The sequence below is a fragment of the Ursus arctos genome, unplaced genomic scaffold, assembly GCF_023065955.2.
Source record: "Ursus arctos isolate Adak ecotype North America unplaced genomic scaffold, UrsArc2.0 scaffold_9, whole genome shotgun sequence".
NCBI classification, from domain to species: domain Eukaryota; kingdom Metazoa; phylum Chordata; class Mammalia; order Carnivora; family Ursidae; genus Ursus; species Ursus arctos.
Window position 1 is genome coordinate 53014332 of NW_026623111.1, and position 17955 is coordinate 53032286.

The 17955-nt window shown below is 37.2% G+C and overlaps 1 protein-coding gene and 1 long non-coding RNA gene across 2 annotated transcripts in view; one reads left to right on the forward strand and one right to left on the reverse strand.

Annotated features, from left to right (window-relative positions):
• The window catches only part of LOC125280979 (UDP-glucuronosyltransferase 2B31-like), a 20856-nt gene continuing 2901 nt past the window's right edge, over nucleotides 1–17955 (reverse strand). The window contains exons 2-6 of the mRNA XM_048212100.2: nucleotides 16749–16897; nucleotides 15110–15241; nucleotides 13167–13254; nucleotides 4972–5191; nucleotides 1–1144 (exon numbers count right to left, since the gene is read on the reverse strand). Coding sequence (XP_048068057.1) covers nucleotides 865–1144; nucleotides 4972–5191; nucleotides 13167–13254; nucleotides 15110–15241; nucleotides 16749–16897 — 869 coding nt within the window. The 3' untranslated portion in view covers nucleotides 1–864. The remainder of the gene's footprint in view (nucleotides 1145–4971; nucleotides 5192–13166; nucleotides 13255–15109; nucleotides 15242–16748; nucleotides 16898–17955) is intronic.
• LOC130543246 (uncharacterized) overlaps nucleotides 14270–17955 on the forward strand; it is a 17264-nt gene continuing 13578 nt past the window's right edge. The window contains exon 1 of the long non-coding RNA XR_008958445.1: nucleotides 14270–15336. This is a non-coding gene — a long non-coding RNA (uncharacterized LOC130543246). The remainder of the gene's footprint in view (nucleotides 15337–17955) is intronic.

Sequence of the window (17955 nt, forward strand, 5' to 3'; positions counted from 1 at the left end):
TCGGAGTTTTTAAAAGATTTTATTAATTGATTTTAGAGAGAGAGCATGCCCATGAGCAGGGGGAGGAGCAGAAGGGGAGGGGAGGGAGAGGGAGATAACTTCCAGCAGATTCTATGCTGAGCCCAGAGCCCAACTCAGGGCTCCATCCCACAGCCCTGAGATCATGACCTTTGCTGAAACCAAGAGTCAGAGCTTAGGCACCTGAGCCACCCAGGTGCCCCAATAGCTCAGTTTTATCATAGGAAACAGGTAGCTGTTATATTTCTAAATTCACATACATTCTGTGGGATAGTGACAAGTGGATGAAGGCCAACAACTTGCCATGTCCTTAGATAAGGAGTGAGGCTGAGGCTGGATCTTACTGTGGAGAATTAGTGGTCTCCCAAAACAAAATGGATGGGTAAATCATTTTATACAATTTCAACTATCTGTAGTTTCGCTAGCACAGCACAAAACTACAAAATTCTGCACCAAAATTAAGTTAAAATATATTTGCACAATAATAGTGATATTGTGACTAGCCTTCTTAATGTTCTTGTGTCCATGCCCAATGTTTGAAACACAGTTAAGCTCAATAATTTTTGGAGGGGGATGACTTTTGATTTGGAATAATAAGTTTCAATAAATACCCATACGGTTTGCTTTTCATTTTATTTAATTATTGCCAGTTTTTCTGTTGGCATGACATATTTCTAACTCTCAAACAGGCAGTAAACCCTTGAGAGCAGAGTTTGATCTGAGAAGCTAAGTTGTGAAAAGTCATTTTGTCAGAGGAGGAAGGGAACCTTACGTCACAACTTCTTGCTGGAATAAACTGGAGGAGTCCCATCTCTGAGGTATACCCGCTTGAGGCCCGAGATACAACTACTCCTTTTTTTCCTTCTTCCCTCTTTTTGCACACTTCCGGTAACAAAAGAGACAACATTGGGTGGTGACAAATACAGCAGTTGCCACACAGGCCAGCAGGAACCCAATCACATCCAAAGAGTGGTACTGGACCCAGGTGAGGTCATGGGAGGCTGGCCTGAGGTGTTTGGCTCCTTTGTGGCGCATGACAAACTCGATCCAGAAGACTGCTCGATCCAAGGGCTTTATAGGCTGATCGTGGTGGATTCTTGATAATGTCATGGCATTCTCTTTGTATCTAAAGGAGAAACATAAAGACAGTGACATTGAAAGGAAGCTAGTTTGCCTAATCCTGTGATTCCCATGAAAGGTTTTTGAAAAGTGTCATACAAATGATTCAAGATAAATGTCATAGAATTATAGAAGTGCTATGTTTTTTGTTTCGGTCCTCTTAGGAGATTTGGCTTTTAAATTGGAAGTTTCCCATCAATGAATATTTTAAAAAGTGAAAGTGGAAGTTAAGTTAGGATAGTTTAATCTTTTCTAACAGAGAAAATGATATGGGCCATTGTGACAGCTCTAAATGAGATGGTGGGAGTGCAACTACAGAATGATCCTCGTGAAGCGGTAAAGGGAATTGTGTCATGGTGAGTAAAATGCCACCTCACTGGTCCCTTGTCTTCACTCCTCTACCCTCTACTCTTTATTTTCCATCATGTAGCCACTGTGACTTTTGAAACAGATATCAGATCATGACGCTTCCCTGCTCAAAATTTCCATCCGGCTTCTCATTACGTTTAGGATAAAATCCAACTATGCTTTGTGGACTATAGGATCTTACAGATACAGACCCCTGGCAACCTCTTCTCCTGTCACTTTGTCCCGTGTACACTGTTGTAGGCACAGAGACCTGCTAGCAGTTCCCTGAAGTTGCCATACGGGTCCTCACCTCAGCACCTTTGTACTTTCTGTCCCTTCTGTCTCTCTGCTGGACCCTCTTCCCTGCAACTCTCCAAGGCTGCTTCTACCTCTTGACGGATGTCCCAGCTCAGAAAGGCTTCTGGGCCACACTATCAAAGCATCGTCAGACATTTGTTCTGTGCGTGTGTGTGTGTGTGTGTGTGTTGCTATTTGAAACCTAGAATTTGAAAACATGTTATATTTTCCATATAACATTTATTACATATGAAAAATTCACGTAATCTTAACTGAATAGCTCATAAATTCAAAATTAGCTAGAATATTATTGTGAAGTGGATGTAATAATATACCTACTACTAAGGTATTTATATAGAGTATCACAAGCTACCCGGAAGCACCCCATCTTCCCCGACCCTTTTAGTCATCATAGATTAGCTTTTATTATTTATATATTGGAATAATAAGGTAGCACTCATTTCCTTTTGTCTTTTGTGTCACAGTTGTTGGTTAATGCTATCACTGTATAGTAGTCCATTGTTTGGCAATACCACAGATTATTTCTTCATTTAACAAGCAGTGGACATTTGTGTTAACAATTTTTTGGCCATTACCACTAACGCTGTTATAAAAATCTTGTGTATTTCTTTTGATTTACATATTTATACAGTTTTGTTTGTATATATTATAGAAGTGGAATTGCTGAGAAGAAGGAGTATTTATGATTATGATTTCATTATTGACTGAATTATGTAGAAGTATATTGCTTAATTTCCAAAATTTAGAGATATTTCAGTTATCTTTCTTTTTGACAATTTCTAAGTGAATTCCAGTAGGCTGGACAATATACTCTTGACGATTTATATTTTTCATATTTACTCTTTGTTTCTGGCCCAGCGTGGGGTTAATTCCAGTATCTATTCCATTCCTGAAAAATGTATATTCTCTGTTGTTTTATATAGAATGATGTATCTGTATGTCAGGCAGGTTATATTTTTAAATTGTGTCCTTCAGAACATTTAGGTGTTTCTTTCTTTCTTTCTTTCTTTCTTTCTTTCTTTCTTTCTTTCTTTCTTTCTTTCTTTCTTTCTTTCCTTTCCTTTCCTTTCCTTTCCTTTCCTTTCCTTTCCTTTCCTTTCCTCCTCACTCCCTCCCTCCTTTCCTTCATTCCTTTCTTTCTCTCTGTCTGTCTTCTTTTTCCGTTACTGAGAAAGTTGTTTAAAAACAATGTTATGACTATAGATTTGGGTGTGTTTGTTCCTTTGTCCTCTTCTGCTGCATTTTGATGTTTTAATAGTAGGTGTCACCAATTAGTAATTTGTATTGTTTTGAAAGGTCAATCTATTTATCATTATGAAAGACGTATCTTTATTTTTGGTAGTGATTCTGGACTACAGTGTCTGATATTAGCACAGGTACAACATCTTTCTAAATGGTTACTGCTAAAATAGATCCTTTCCTACCTTTGTACTGACTCTCTTCTTGTACACTTCTATGTGAACATGTCTCATGAACAGTACGTAGTTTCTAAAACGCATTCTGACAATCTTTGTCTTTAAATTAGTCTGTTTAGCTTCAATGGAAGTAGTGGCATAGTTGTATTTTCATCTACTGTCTTACTCTATTTTCTTTGCTATTTGTACAACCTGCCATATATTTCTTTTTCTTTCGTGACTATTTTTAAGTATTTTTATTATTTGATTGTTCTACTATTTTCTTCTCTGTAATACTTTTTTTGGTATTTCTTCGATGATCCCCTCGTACTGTAATGTTAATACTGATAGTAGTAATAGATACTGAATTCATGGGTGCTGTGCTAGGCACTACAAATTCCCTTGCGTTGTTTTCCTCTGTAATGTAGAAAACTTCACTATTTATCTTATCATATTTAAAAAGTTTTATCTTCAAAGGACAAAATCAAGAAAGAGAAAAATCAAAGAAAGAAAATATTTATAAATCATATATCTGATAATGTATTGTATCCATAACACATAACAAATTCTTTAATAAGGTGAGACAAATAATCAAATTAAAAAGTATCAAAGAATTGGAATAGACATTTCCCTAAAGAGGCTATATGAATGGCAATTAGTATATGAAAAGATACTTAAGAACTTTGGCTGTAAGGGAAATGCAAATCAAGACCACAAGGAGAGACCACTTCACACCCACTAGGATGTCTGTAATAAAACAGATGATAACAAGTGTTGGTAATGATGTGGATAACTTAGATCTCCCATACTGGGCTGGTGGAAATGTAAAATGGTGCATCTCATTTGGACATCAATTTGGCAGTTCCTCACAGAGTTAACATATGACCAGCAATTCTACTCCTTGATGTCTACCCAAAAGAAAGGAAAAATTTTGTTCACACGATTACATGTGTAGCAATATGTATAATTCCTAAATGTGGAAAAAACCAAAAGGTTCATGAATTGATAAATGGATAAATAGATTGTATCATTTCCATATCATAGAATATTATTCAGCAATACAAAACTACCACATGAATGATATTCAAAAACATGCCAAGTGAAAGAAACTACACGCAAAAGACCATAAACTGTACGATTCCATTTGTATGAAATATCCAGGATACAGCAGTTTGTAGAGACAGAAAGTATATTAATGTTTACTGAAGGCAAGAGGAATGGGAAATGACTTCTAAGTCATATGTGATTCCTTTTTGGTCTAACGCAAATGTCCCAAACTTAGATTATAATGATGGTTTCATAATTCCGTAACATAATACATATATTTGATTTTTATACTTTAAATTTTGTGGTACATAAATTACATATTATAAATATATTAAAATAAGAATAAAAATTAATTTTTGAGCAAAAGGAGATTTATAGTTTTGGAAATTTTTGGTACTGAATTGAAACTTCTTTTACATAACCAAAAATTCTTCACTCTTTAATTCTATGGATTCTATCATATTTTTAAAAATGTGTTCTTATAATTACCTACATAACTTTTGCATTTATTCATGTAGAAATTTGTTGCAGTAATTGGTTCCCCATTAAATCAATGGGGTTAAAATGCAACTTTGAAATAAATGGTTGAAAATGAAAGTAGTTTTAAGATCAGTTAAATCATACTAAAATTTCAAAATTGGCCTCTTAAATATAGGATGAAACTCATAGTCACCGTGGACAGAACTTATCTATCAATACTATTAATGAAAAAAATTATAATACTCACGAAGTGTCATTAATGACCATCCTCAAAGCATTGAGCAAATCTGTACTAGACATCGTGTGGAAATCCAGACTGACAGCTGCTCCCTTGGCCTTCATGTGAGCAATGTTATCAGGTTGATCCGCAAACAAAGGAATGCCCACCATGGGGATCCCGTGGTAGATCGCCTCATAGATGCCATTGGCTCCACCATGAGTTATGAAGGCTTTGGTTTTTGGATGACCTAGGATTGGATGAATCTCAGCACGTTATTAATCATAAGTCTTAGAACTAAAACGAGAGTTGGGCAACATAAGGCATATATTATTATACACGTGAAACAGCATCAAAATGGCTTTCAGATCTCAGAGCAAGAGGCACATAAATCTGCTGGAGAGGTAAATGAAGATTGGTGTGGTACTTGTAACTTGAAAAATGAATACAAGATGGCTGGACAGACAAATTGAAAGAGAACATTCTGGATAAAGAATAGCATGTTCAAAAAAAGAAAAAAGGAGGTGGCATATTAGAACATATTCTCTTACATGGTAAAGTCACCGAGTTTAACATGTAGGAGTGATGGTGGTGGTTCAAATCAGGGGAAGGAAAGACTGCACTTTATCATGAAGTGTGTGATGACTTCATGAACAAGATTGTGGTGTTTTCCTAGAGAACATGTAGAGTTGCTGGTAATTAAAGAGGGGCCGTTATTTTTCAGTGGCACTGAATACCCATGCAGAATGAGAAAGGATAGGAGTAGGTTGAGAGAATTAGGAGACAGAGTGATGATCCAGGTAATTGTTGAAAAATTATCGGGGGAGGCAAGATGGTGGAAGAGTAGGGGACCCCATTTCATCTTGTCCCTGAATTTAGCTAGAGAACTATCAAATGATTCTGAACACTTATGAATTCAACCACAGATGTAAGAAAAGAATTCCCTGAATTCTATAAATAGAAAAGTGACCACTTTTTGCAAGGTAGAAGGTGCAGAGAAAAAAATCTGAGGGTATATCCAGAAGATAAATGGCGGGGGAAGGGAGCCTCCCTAAGCCGGCTACTGAAAAGTAATGTAGTCCCAGAGTGCAAAATCAGAACCCTGCCTGAAAGGTGCTCAGGTGGTGAAGTGGGGCAGAATCCTAGGTGGGATCGCATGGTGTCAGGATCCCTGCCATCACAGAACGGGAGTTCCTGAGCCGGCAGTATTTCCAAGCATTGGAGCAGGGAAACTGCTTATGTTCAGTGAGACCGGGCAGGGACTCTCGCTCGGTTCACCATAAACTGCCAACGGCAGCATGATTGGGTGACCGCTCTCTCTGTGGCAGCCCTCCAAAGGGCAGAAACATGGTGACCCTCCACGTTTCCTCTGGACGGGCTGTGTAGGAGGGTGCAGGTCCATGTATGTGTATGTGGGTCCTGTAAAGGGCAGAAACGTGGTGACCCTCCACCTTCCCAGGGAGGATCAGTGTGGGCACGCCCCGCGAGAGTCTGCAGAGTTTGGCACACACAGAGGTGAAGACTGCTTATCCCTGAGGGTTTACTGAAGAGAGGGGGCTACCATCTTTCAGTTCTAGAGCTGGAAATTGGGTTGCAGCCATTTTTATTTTCATCCTCTAAAGAGGCACAGAGGGCTTTCAGGGAACAAAAGCCACAGAGAACAATCAGAATCAGCTTATACTGATCCAGGCCCCCTGGCAAGGGGTGGTACAAATGTGCCTGGGCAAAGACACCTGAGAATCAGTGAAGCAGGCCCCTCGCCCAGAAGACCAGCTGAAACAACAGGGGAACACCAAGTTTGTGGAGCACACAGGACTACGAAACTCCAGAGCTAGGGGAAAATAGTACATAGAATTCGAGTTTTTTCTCAAGATTCATTTATCTTTCAGTTTTGAATTTTCCTTTTCTTTTTTCTTTTTTTCCTTTTCAAGTAGTTTCTAATTTTATTTTATTTTTTTAAGATTTTTATTTACTTATTTGAGAGAGAGAGATAGAACGAGCATGGGAAAGGAGCAGAGGGAGAGAGAGAGAAACAGACTGCCTGCAGAGGAAGTGGCCAAATGCAAGGTGGACCCTAGAACCTGGAGGTCATGACCTGAGGCAAAGGCAGTCACTTAACTCACTGAGCCACCCAGGCACCCCAATTGGTTTCTAATTTTAGCAACTCTTTTTTTTTTTTTTTAAAGATTTTATTTATTTATTCCACAGAGACAGAGACAGCCAGCGAGAGAGGGAACACAAGCAGGGGGAGTGGGAGAGGAAGAAGCAGGCTCATAGCAGAGGAGCCTGATGTGGGGCTCGATCCCATAACGCCGGGATCACGCCCTGAGCAGAAGGCAGACGCTTAACTGCTGTGCCACCCAGGTGCCCCTCAACTCTTTGTTTTTAAGTATTTTTTTTTTTAACTTTCATTTTTAAATTTATATTTTATAGATATATTCTTCGTTTTGGCTTCCTTTCACTGTTTGAATTTTATTTGTGTATTTACATAAGTTTTGCTTTCTTTACAATTTTGGGATTTAGTGTCTTCTAACAAACTGACCAAAATACACCCAGAACCAAGTAGATCACCGTGGCTTGTCCACCTGGGAGATTGCAATCTCTCTCCCCCCTTTTTTTTCTGTTTCTTTTCTTTTTTTCATTTCTGACCTCTTTGCATTTGTCTAGTGTGTATTTTCTTTGGGTCATGGTTGATATTTTTTATTTTGTTATCTTATTCATCCATTTTTCTCTGGGCAAAATGACTGCAAGGAGGAAATCACAACAAAAGAAAGAACCAGAGGTAATACTATCTGCCACAGATCTAATCAATATGGATATAAGTAAAATGTCAGAGCTGGAATTCAGAATAATGATTATAAAGTTACTAAGTGGGCTGGAAAAAAGCCTAAAACACACTAGAGAATCTCTTAGTGCAGAAATAAAATCTAATCAAGCCAAAATTAAAGATGCTTTAACTGAGGTGCAGTAAAAATGGATGCTCTTGGGGCACCTGGGTGGCGCAGTCGTTAAGCGTCTGCCTTCGGCTCAGGGCGTGATCCCAGCATTCTGGGATCGAGCCCCACGTCAGGCTCTTCCGCTGGGTGCCTGCTTCTTCCTCTCCCACTCCCCCTGCTTGTGTTCCATCTCTCGCTGGCTGTCTCTCTCTGTCAGATAAATAAATAAAATCTTAAAAAAAAAATGGATGCTCTTACAGCAGGGTAAATGAGGCAGAAGAGAGTCAATGATATAGAAGACAAGATGATGGAAAGGAAGGCAGCCAGAGAAAAGCAAGAAAAACAGCTAATGGACCATGAGGGGAGGCTTTGAGAAATCAGTGCTACCATAAAGCAAAACAATAATAGAATTATTGGGGTCTCAGAAGAAGAGAAAAAGAGGGCCATGAGGTATATTTGAGCAAATCATAGCTGAGAAGATGCCTAGTCTGGGGAAGGAAACAGGCATGCAAGTCCAGGAGGCACAGAGAACCCCCCTCAAAATCAATAAAAATAGGTCACCTCCTCAACATCTAAAAATGAAACTTGAAAATCTTGGCAAAAAAGAGAAAATCCTGAAAGCAGCTTGTGACAAAAATTCTGTAACCTACAAGGGTAGAAACATTATACTCACAGCAGACCAATCCACAGAGACCTGGCAAGCCAGAAAGAACTGACATGATACATTCAGGGTGCTAAATGAGAAAAATATGCAACCAAGAGTACTTTATCCCGCAAGGCTCTCACTCAAAATAGAAGGAGAGATAAAAAGCTTCCAGGACAAACAGAAACTAAAAGATTTTGTGATCACTAAACCAGCCCTGCAAGTACAATTAAAGGGAATCATTTAAGTGAAGAGAGAGTCCAAAAGTAACACAGACCAGAAAGGAACAGAGACAATCTACAGAAACGGTAACTTTACAGGTTAATACAATAGCACTAAACTCATACCTTTCAGTAGTTATTCTGAATGTAAATGGGCTAAAGCCCTAATCAAAGGACACAGGGTATCAGATTGCATAAAAAAGCAAGATCCAACAATATGCTGTCTGCAAGAGACACATTTTAGACCCAAAGGCACCTCCAGATTGAAAGTGAGGGGGTGGAAAACCATTTATCATGCTAATGGGCATCAGCTGGGGGTGGCAAACGTTATATCAGACAAATTCGATTTTTACCCAAAGACTGTCGTAAGGGATGAAAAGGGACGCTATATCATAATTAAAGGGTCTATCCAGTAAGAAGATGTAACAGTTAGAAATATTTATGCTTCTAACTTGGGAGCAGCCAATTTTATAAACAAATTAATAACCAAATTAAGGAAACACACTGATGATAACACAATGATAGTAGGGGACTTCAATACCCCACTCACTGCAATGGACAGATCATTGAAGCAGAAGAGTGCAAGGAAACAAGGGCATTAAATGACACACTGGAGCAGATGAATTTCACAGAGATATATAGAGCACTCCATCCTAAAGCAACAGAATACACATTCTTCTCGAGTGTATCTGGAACATTCTCCAGAATAGATCACATAGTCACAAATTGGGTTTCAACCCATACCAAAAGAATGGGATTATCCCCTGCATATTTTGAGACCATAATTTTTGAACTTGAACTCAATTACAAGAAGATATTTGGAAGGAACTCAAACACTTGGAAATAAAAGAACATCCTACTAGAGGATGACTGGGCCAACCAGGAAATTAAAGAGGAATTAAAAAATTTCAAGGAAACAAATGAAAATGAAAACACAACAGTTCAAAACCTTTGAGATGCAGCAAAGGCAGTCCTAAGAGGGAAGTACATAGCAATGCAAGAGTTCTTTAAAAAAAAATTAGAAAAGTCTCAAATACACGAGCTAACCTTACACCTAAAGGAACTGGAAAAAGAACAGCAAATAAAGTTTAAACCAAGCAGGAGAAGAAAAATAATAAAGATTAGAGCACACCTCAATGAAATAGATGCCATAAGAGTAGAGCAGATCAATGAAACTAAAAGCTTGTTCTTTCAAAGAATTAATTAGATTGATAAACACTTGCCAGACTTACCAAAAAGAAAACAGAAAGGACCCAAATTAATAAAATCACGAATGAAAGAGGAGAGATTATGACCAACACCAAGGAAATACAAATAATTTAAGAACATATTATGAGCAAATGTATGGCAACAAGTTAGGCAATCTGGAAGAAATGAATGTACTCCTGGAAACTTATAAACTACCTAAACTGAAACAGGAAGAAATAAAAAATCTGAACAGACCCATAGCCAGCAAGGAAATTGAAGTAGTAATCACAAACCTCCCTACATATAAGAGTCCAGGGCCAGATGGCTTCCCGAGAGAATCCTACCAAACATTTAAAGAAGAACTAATACCTATTCTTCTGAAGCTGTTCCAAAAAGTAGAAATGGAAGGAAAACTTCCAAATTCATTCTGTGAGGCCAGCATTACCTTGATCCCCAAACCAGAAAAGACCCCACCAAAAGGAGAATTATAGACCAATATCCCTGATGAACATGGGTGCAAAATTCTCCCCAAGATACTAGTCAATAGGATCCAACAGTGCATTAAAAGGATTAATCACCAAGACCAAGTGGCATTTATTCCTGGGCTGTAAAGTTGGTTCAACATCCACAAATCAATCAATGTGATACATCACATTAATAAAAGAAAGGACAAGAACCATAAATGATCTTCTCAATTGATGCAGAAAAAGCATTTGAGAAAATACAGTATTTTTCTCGATTAAATCTCTCCACGGTGTAGGGATAGAGGGAACATACCACAATATCATAAAAGCCATCTATGAAAAGCCCACACTGAATATCATTCTCAATGGGGAAAAACTGAGAGCTTTTCTTCTAAGGTCAGATACATGATGGGGATGCTCCCTCTCATCATTTTTGTTCAATATAGTAATAGAAGTCCTAGTCTCACCAATCAGACAATGAAAAGAAATAAAAGGCATTCAAATTGACAAAGAAGAAGTCAAACTCTCTCTCTTCAAAGTTGACATAATACTTTATGTGGAAAACTCGAAAGACTCCACCCCAAAATTGTTAGAACTCATACAGGAATTTAGCAACATGGCAGGATATAAAATCAATGCACAGTAATCAGTGAGAGACAGAATCAATGAGATAGAAGAAAGAGAAATTAAGGAGTCAATTCCATTTACAATTGTAGCAAGAACCATAAGATACCTAGGAATAAACCTAACCAAAGAGGTAAAGGATCTGTATTCTAAAAATTACAAAAGACTTATGAAAGTAATTGAGGAAGACACAATGAAATGGAAAAAAAATATTCCATGCTCATCGATTGGAATAATAAATGTAGGTAAAATGTCTATGGTACCCAGAGCAAACTACACATTCAGTGCAATCCTTATCAAAATAACATCAACATTTTTCATAGAACTTGAACAAATAATCCTAAAATTTGTATGGAACCAGAAAGGACCCCGAATAGCCAAAGGGATGTTGAAAAAGAAAACCAAAGCTGGGGGCATCATAATGCCAGACTTCAAGCTATACTGCAAAGCTGTAATCATCAAAACAGTGTGGTACTGGCACAAAAACAGATACATAGATCAGTGGAACAGAATAGAGAACCCAGAAATGGACCCTCGACTCTATGATCAGCTAATCTTCCACAAAGCAGGAAAGAATATCCAATGCAAAAAGGACAGCCTCTTTCATAAATGGTGCTGGGAAAATTGGACAGCCACATGTAGAAGAATGAAACTGGACTATTTCCTTACACCATACACAAAGATAAACTCAAAATGGATGAAAGGCCTAATTGTGAGATAGGAATCCATCAAAATCCTAGAGGAGAACAAAGGCAGCAACCTCTTCAACCTAGGACACAGCAACTTCTTGCTAGACATGTCTCCAAAGGCAAGGGAAACAAAGCAAAAATGCCCTCTTGGTACTTCCTCCAGACCAAAGGATTCTGCACAGCAAAGGAAACAGTCAACAAAACTAAAAGGCAGCCTAGGGAATGGGAGAGGATATTTGCAAATGACATATCAGATAGAGGGCTAGTATCCAGATCTATAAAGAACTTATCAATTTCAACCCCCCCCCCCAAAAAAAAACCAAATAATTCAGTCAAGAAATGGGCAGAAGACATGAACAGACATTTCTCCAAAGAAGACATGCAAATGGCCAACAGACACATGATAAAATGCTCAACATCCCTTGACATCAGGGAAATACAAACGCAAACCACAATAAGATACCACCCCACACCAGTCAGAGTGGCTAAAATTAATAAGACAGGGAACAACAATGTTGGCAAGGATGTGGAGAAAGGGGAACCCTCTTACACTGTTGGTGGGAATGCAAGCCGGTGCAGCCACTCTGGAAAAAAAGTTTGAGGATCCTCAACAAGTTGAAAATAGAGCTCCCCTATGACCTAGCAATTGCACTACTAAGTATTTATCCCAAAGATATAAATGTAGTGATCTGAAAGGGCACCTGCACTCCAATATTTATAGCAACAATGTCCACAATAGCCAAACTATGGAAAGAGTTAAGATATCCATGGACAGATGACTAGATAAAGAAGAAGTGGTATATATATGCAATGGAATATTATTCAGCCATCAGAAAGGATGAATACTTCCCATTTACACTGACATGGATGGAACTGGAGGATATTATGCTGAATGCAAGAAGTCAATCAGAGAAAGACAATTATCATACGGTTTCACTCATATGTGGAACATAAGAAATAGCACAGAGGATCCCAGGGAAGGGAGAGAAAACAGATGGAAAGAAATCAGAGAGGGAGCCAAAGCACGAGAGACTCTAAATTATGGGGAACAAACTGAGGGTTGTGGAGGGGAGGTGGATGGGGCTGGGGTAACTGGGTTGTGGGCATTAAGGAGGGCATGTGATTTGATAAGCATTGTTATATTGAATGCTCCATCTGAAACTGATGATGTACTACATGTTGGCTATTTGAATTTCATTTAAAAAATAAAAAAAAATTACTTTTGAGAAGAAATTACACCTAAAATAAAGATACTTTGATTCTGGCCATAAGGAATGTGACCGTGTATAATAACATGCTGTATCTTATCTTTTCCCCCTGAAGACTGCAAAATAAATGTAAGGGAAGTTAAGTTTTGTTTTTGAGTTTTTCAATGATAAATGTTCAATCAATTCGCCCCTTGGGAACTCTTATCATTTTGTTTAGAATTACTTTCAATTCAGTGTCTTCCAGATTCTTACCAAGAAGGTCATTCTGGGGGATCCATTTATACAGCTGAGTATTTGGCCCTAAGGTGTCTGGTTTCTTGCCATCAAATCTCCATAGAACCTGTTAAAGACAATACCTTATTTCATGAGTTGAACTTTGAAGTTCTAGCATGATAGAATTTTAAGGAAATTAAGAGATAATCTAGTGAGACCCCTTTAGCTGAGTGATGATGAGGACAAAATATATTAAAAATGAGGCTACTAAAACACTGGTATAATAAAATACCCACATTTTGTTACTTCTTTTTATATTCAATCAAGTATGAATTTACATAATCATGATGGAGATTATGTAATGTAATGTAATCACATGGAGATTAGACAAATGAGAGTATCAGTGACAAATTCAAGTATTTAAGAAATTTTTAGGCAGTTATTATAATTCTACCTCAAACCAGTGGGAAATTACTAAGATCTACACATGTGTTTTGTTTTATCTATTATAATTACTTTCATCTTCCAATGTAATATTAACCTATTTATTTCTTTTTATGTGTTACAGAAGGGAGTTCACTTATATCCACTTGTTCCATGAGTTATTTTATTAGAGTTTTACATCTTTTGATGTACAAAAAGCTAAATATGCCATCTGCTACTTGTGCAAAATACATAATTCTTATTAGCAATTTATTAATATAAATAATTTCATATTTACATGAATCCAGATTATTATTACTATTTCTTGGTTTGGAAGTTCCTTAAATGTTACAAAGAGCCTGTTGGCACTTCAGAAATAAGTGTAGCTGTTGAAAAATATCCAAAACTGTGATGATGCACAATTTTATTTAACTGATTGTTAACACATCAATGATGGACTACGAAGCATTGACAGCATGGATTAATATGCAATCTATACCAAAACAATTCATTCCCAGTACCAAAATAGATTGATTTTAGAATTCTCCAGCAATCCTCAAACTGGATAATAGTTTACTTTGGTTAACATATATTTGTTATGTGAATGTTCAAGTAACTTTAGATATTAAGCAAACATTAGCATAAGGAGAAACTATATCAGTAAACTAAAAAGTAGTTGACAAAAACCAAAATACTGCAGGTGTTATGTATATATTGAAAATAATTTACTTCTCTGTTTCATGTAGAAAGAGGCATCTAAAACTTTCCCATGCTAGGCTTGTTTCTGGTTGACTCGTTAATATATTTCCATTTCCTTCCTTAATCAGGAAGAGTTATTATTCTGATAAGTTAAAGTCCTTTTGGAACCACATATTACTAAGCACAGCGTCAACTTGAGGGATGGACCCATCTCCCCCCTTTTCATTTATCTTACTCTTTTACTCTTAATAGGGCCCACTCCACCAGTCATGTCAGTTTTTCTCTTTCTCTAAATCATTTAGGCTGGATGAACACCTAGCCATAGCTTGGTGAGCCCTGGCCATCCTTTCTCTGAACAGCATTCTGAATAGAGTTATCTCCAAAATTTAGGGGAAGGAAAAGGACCCTGGAGTATCCGGCAGGTGTAAACTGTGTGGTGATTTTCAGACTTTTATCGGTTCCTACTGAACACAACTTGAAATTTAGCTCCTTTCTGAGAACATCTATGAGATATTCAGTGCCCTTGGAAATCCTGTAAGGAAAAGAAGTGAATGACAGGACAGAATTTGGTGATTTCTGTATCTGTCCATGATACATTATAATAGCAAACTTTACCCTCACCCTGCTAAATATATACCTCCTAAATGTATTTCTTTCTGATCTCAATGTTAATGCCAAAGTTATCGTCAAAACACCTTCTGTACGACTTTAGCATTTGGCATGTATATTTTGCTTATGTCTGAGATCAATTAGAACTATCATAATGGTTTCCGTGTCATGAAGGAAAGGGTAATTAGATCCTTTACACAGTTTAATAGACTCATTAAGTAGTTGTATAGGACTAAGTTACTTTATGTAACCTTTTGTGGAATCTGGGCAAGGGCTGATGCAATCGTATTGGCTCTTTCCTCTGGCATGGTTTTGATCATCGACCCTAGAGTAAACACCACAATACCGTTTTCTCCAGAGCTCTGGACAAACTCTTCCATTTCCTGTGAAGAAAGAATTTACTCCATCACAACAGAGGAACAGCACAGCAAACACTATGAAAAGAATTTCTACAGGGGTGCCTGGGTGGCCCAGTCAGGTAAGCGTCTGACTCTTGATTTCATCTCAGGTCAGGGTTGTGAGATTGAGCCCTGTGTCTGGCTCTACACTCAACAGGGAATCTGCTGGGTATTCCCTCTCCCTCTGCTCCTCTCCTCCCAGCCCCCCTGCTGTCTCTCAAATAAATAAAGAAATCTTAAAAAAAAAAAAAAAGAATTTCTACAAACAGCTAAAGATAGATACCAAATATTATCAAGAGTTATTAGAGTAATGCCTAGTTTTATCTTTAAATTGTGATAAAATACACAAAAAATTTACCATTTAAATATTCCTGAGTATGCAGTTCCATAATGTGTATATTTACACTGTTGGTAACCAATCACCAGAAATTTTTCATCTCGCTAAACTGGAGCTCTGTACCCATTATATAACAATTCCCCATTCCCTCCTTCACCGTCTTTAGTGACCATCATTATATTTTGTATTTCTATGAATTTGACTAACCTGCATACCTCATATCAGTGGAATCATTCAGTATTTGTCTTTTTGTGATTGCCCCCTTTCACTTTGCATAGTCTCTTGAAACATTTCCACGTCAGAGTATGTGTTAGAACTTTCTTCTATTTTATGACTAATATTCCATTGTGCCTAAAAACATTTTGTTTATGTATTTATCTGTTGATGGACATTTGAGTTATACTGAACAGAACTTTTGCTAGTTTTTCCTCAGGATTTAGACCTTGAGAAAGTTACCATATATAACTACATATTTGTAATTAATATTGATATTAGGTTAACCATCAAGTAAGATCTTAGTTTCATCTTATTACCAATAAGAAGGCAGACAAACAAAATGTTGAAGAGACCATAAAATCATTCAGTAAAAGATGATTGTTTTTCAATTATGTCTTAAAGGTATCAATTTAAAACGTATTACATTATTGCTTTCTTTCATGAAGAATATCATCTCATACACTAACAGAATTTTTTGCAATTTTATTTTATTTTTTTATTTTTTTGCAATTTAATACTATGGATGTTTTTCAGATATTAGTGGTTGAAATTATTTGGTCCTTATTAAGTATGCAGAATTTATGGTCCTTATTATATACACGGGATAGTTCTCTTTGTGCTCATTTTGTCAGTCAGCTATAAGGTTGAGAACCCTGTTCTCCCAATGTTCCTTACTGAGATTTTGTCCAGCTTTTGTGTCTGGCAGAAAACACATGTTCTTATAGGCCAAGTAAACACTTTAATGTTGATATCTAAGATATCAAACCTTGGGATCTCAGACGAGGAATGGTGTAAATGTTGGAGTGACAGCAAGTAAACATTGGATTTGCCTGCAGATATCGTTGGGACACACAAACATTGTTGAGGAATGGTCTTTTTAAGCTAGAATACTAGTGAAATGCCTCAGAGCAAATAAAACAAGAAACAGGAATCAGTTACCTTAGGCAGGGGTTTGGCAGGTTTGCAGTGGAGTCCTCCAACAAATTCAAAATTGGGTAGGAGTGGGCGAGGAAATTCAAAATCCCAGTAGGTTCGAATGAGCCATATTTGAGCCTTCCCCATTAACTCAGATAATGTGGTGGGTCTTCCTGAAGGGATAAAACCAATCATCACATCCATAAGAGAAAGGATAAAAACCATATGATCACTTCCATATATGCAGAAAAAGCATTTGACAAAGTACACATCCATTCATGATAAAAAGTCTCAACAAAGTTGGTTTAGAGGGAGCATACCTCAACAAAATAAGGACCTCATACAGAAAACCCATAGTGCGCATCCTACTCAATGGGGAACAGCTGAGAGCTTTTGCCCTAAGGTCAAGAGCAAGACAAGGATATCCACTCTTACCACTTTTATTCCAATTAATATTGGAAGTCCTGGCTATAGCAATGAGACAACAAAAAGAAATAAAAGCTATCCAAATTGGTAAGAAAGAAGCAATACTTTCACTATTTGCAGATGTCATGATCCTATATGTAGAAAACCCTAAAGACTTACCAAAAAACTACTAGAACTCTTAAGTTAATTCATTAAAGTCACAGGATGCAAAATCGATGTACAGAAATCTGTTACATTTCTATATAATTATAATGATGCAGAAGAAAGAGAAATTAAGAAAACAATCCCATTTATAATTGCACCAAAAGTAATAAAGTACCTAGGAATAAACTTAACCAAAGAGGTGATGGACCTATACTCTGAAAATTATAAAACATTGATGAAAGAAATGGAAGAGGATACAAAGCAATGGAAAGGCATTCTGTGCACATGGACTAGAAGAACAAATATTGAACTGTATATACTACCCAAAGCAATCTATACATTTAATGCAATAAAATTTGTATAGACCACAAAAGACCCCAAATAGCTAAAGCAATCTTGAGAAGAAAAAAAATGGGAGCTATCACAATTCTAGACTTGAAGTTATACTACAAAGCTTTAGTCATCAAGACAGTATGGTACGGCCCAAAAACAGACACACAGAGCAATGCAACAGCATAGAAAATCCAGTTATATGGTCAATTAATCTTTGACAAAGGAAGAATTAATATCCAATGGAAAAAAGATAGTATCTTCAATGAATGGTGTTGGGAAAATTGGACAGCTACATGCAAAAGTTGAAACTGGACTACTTCCTTACACC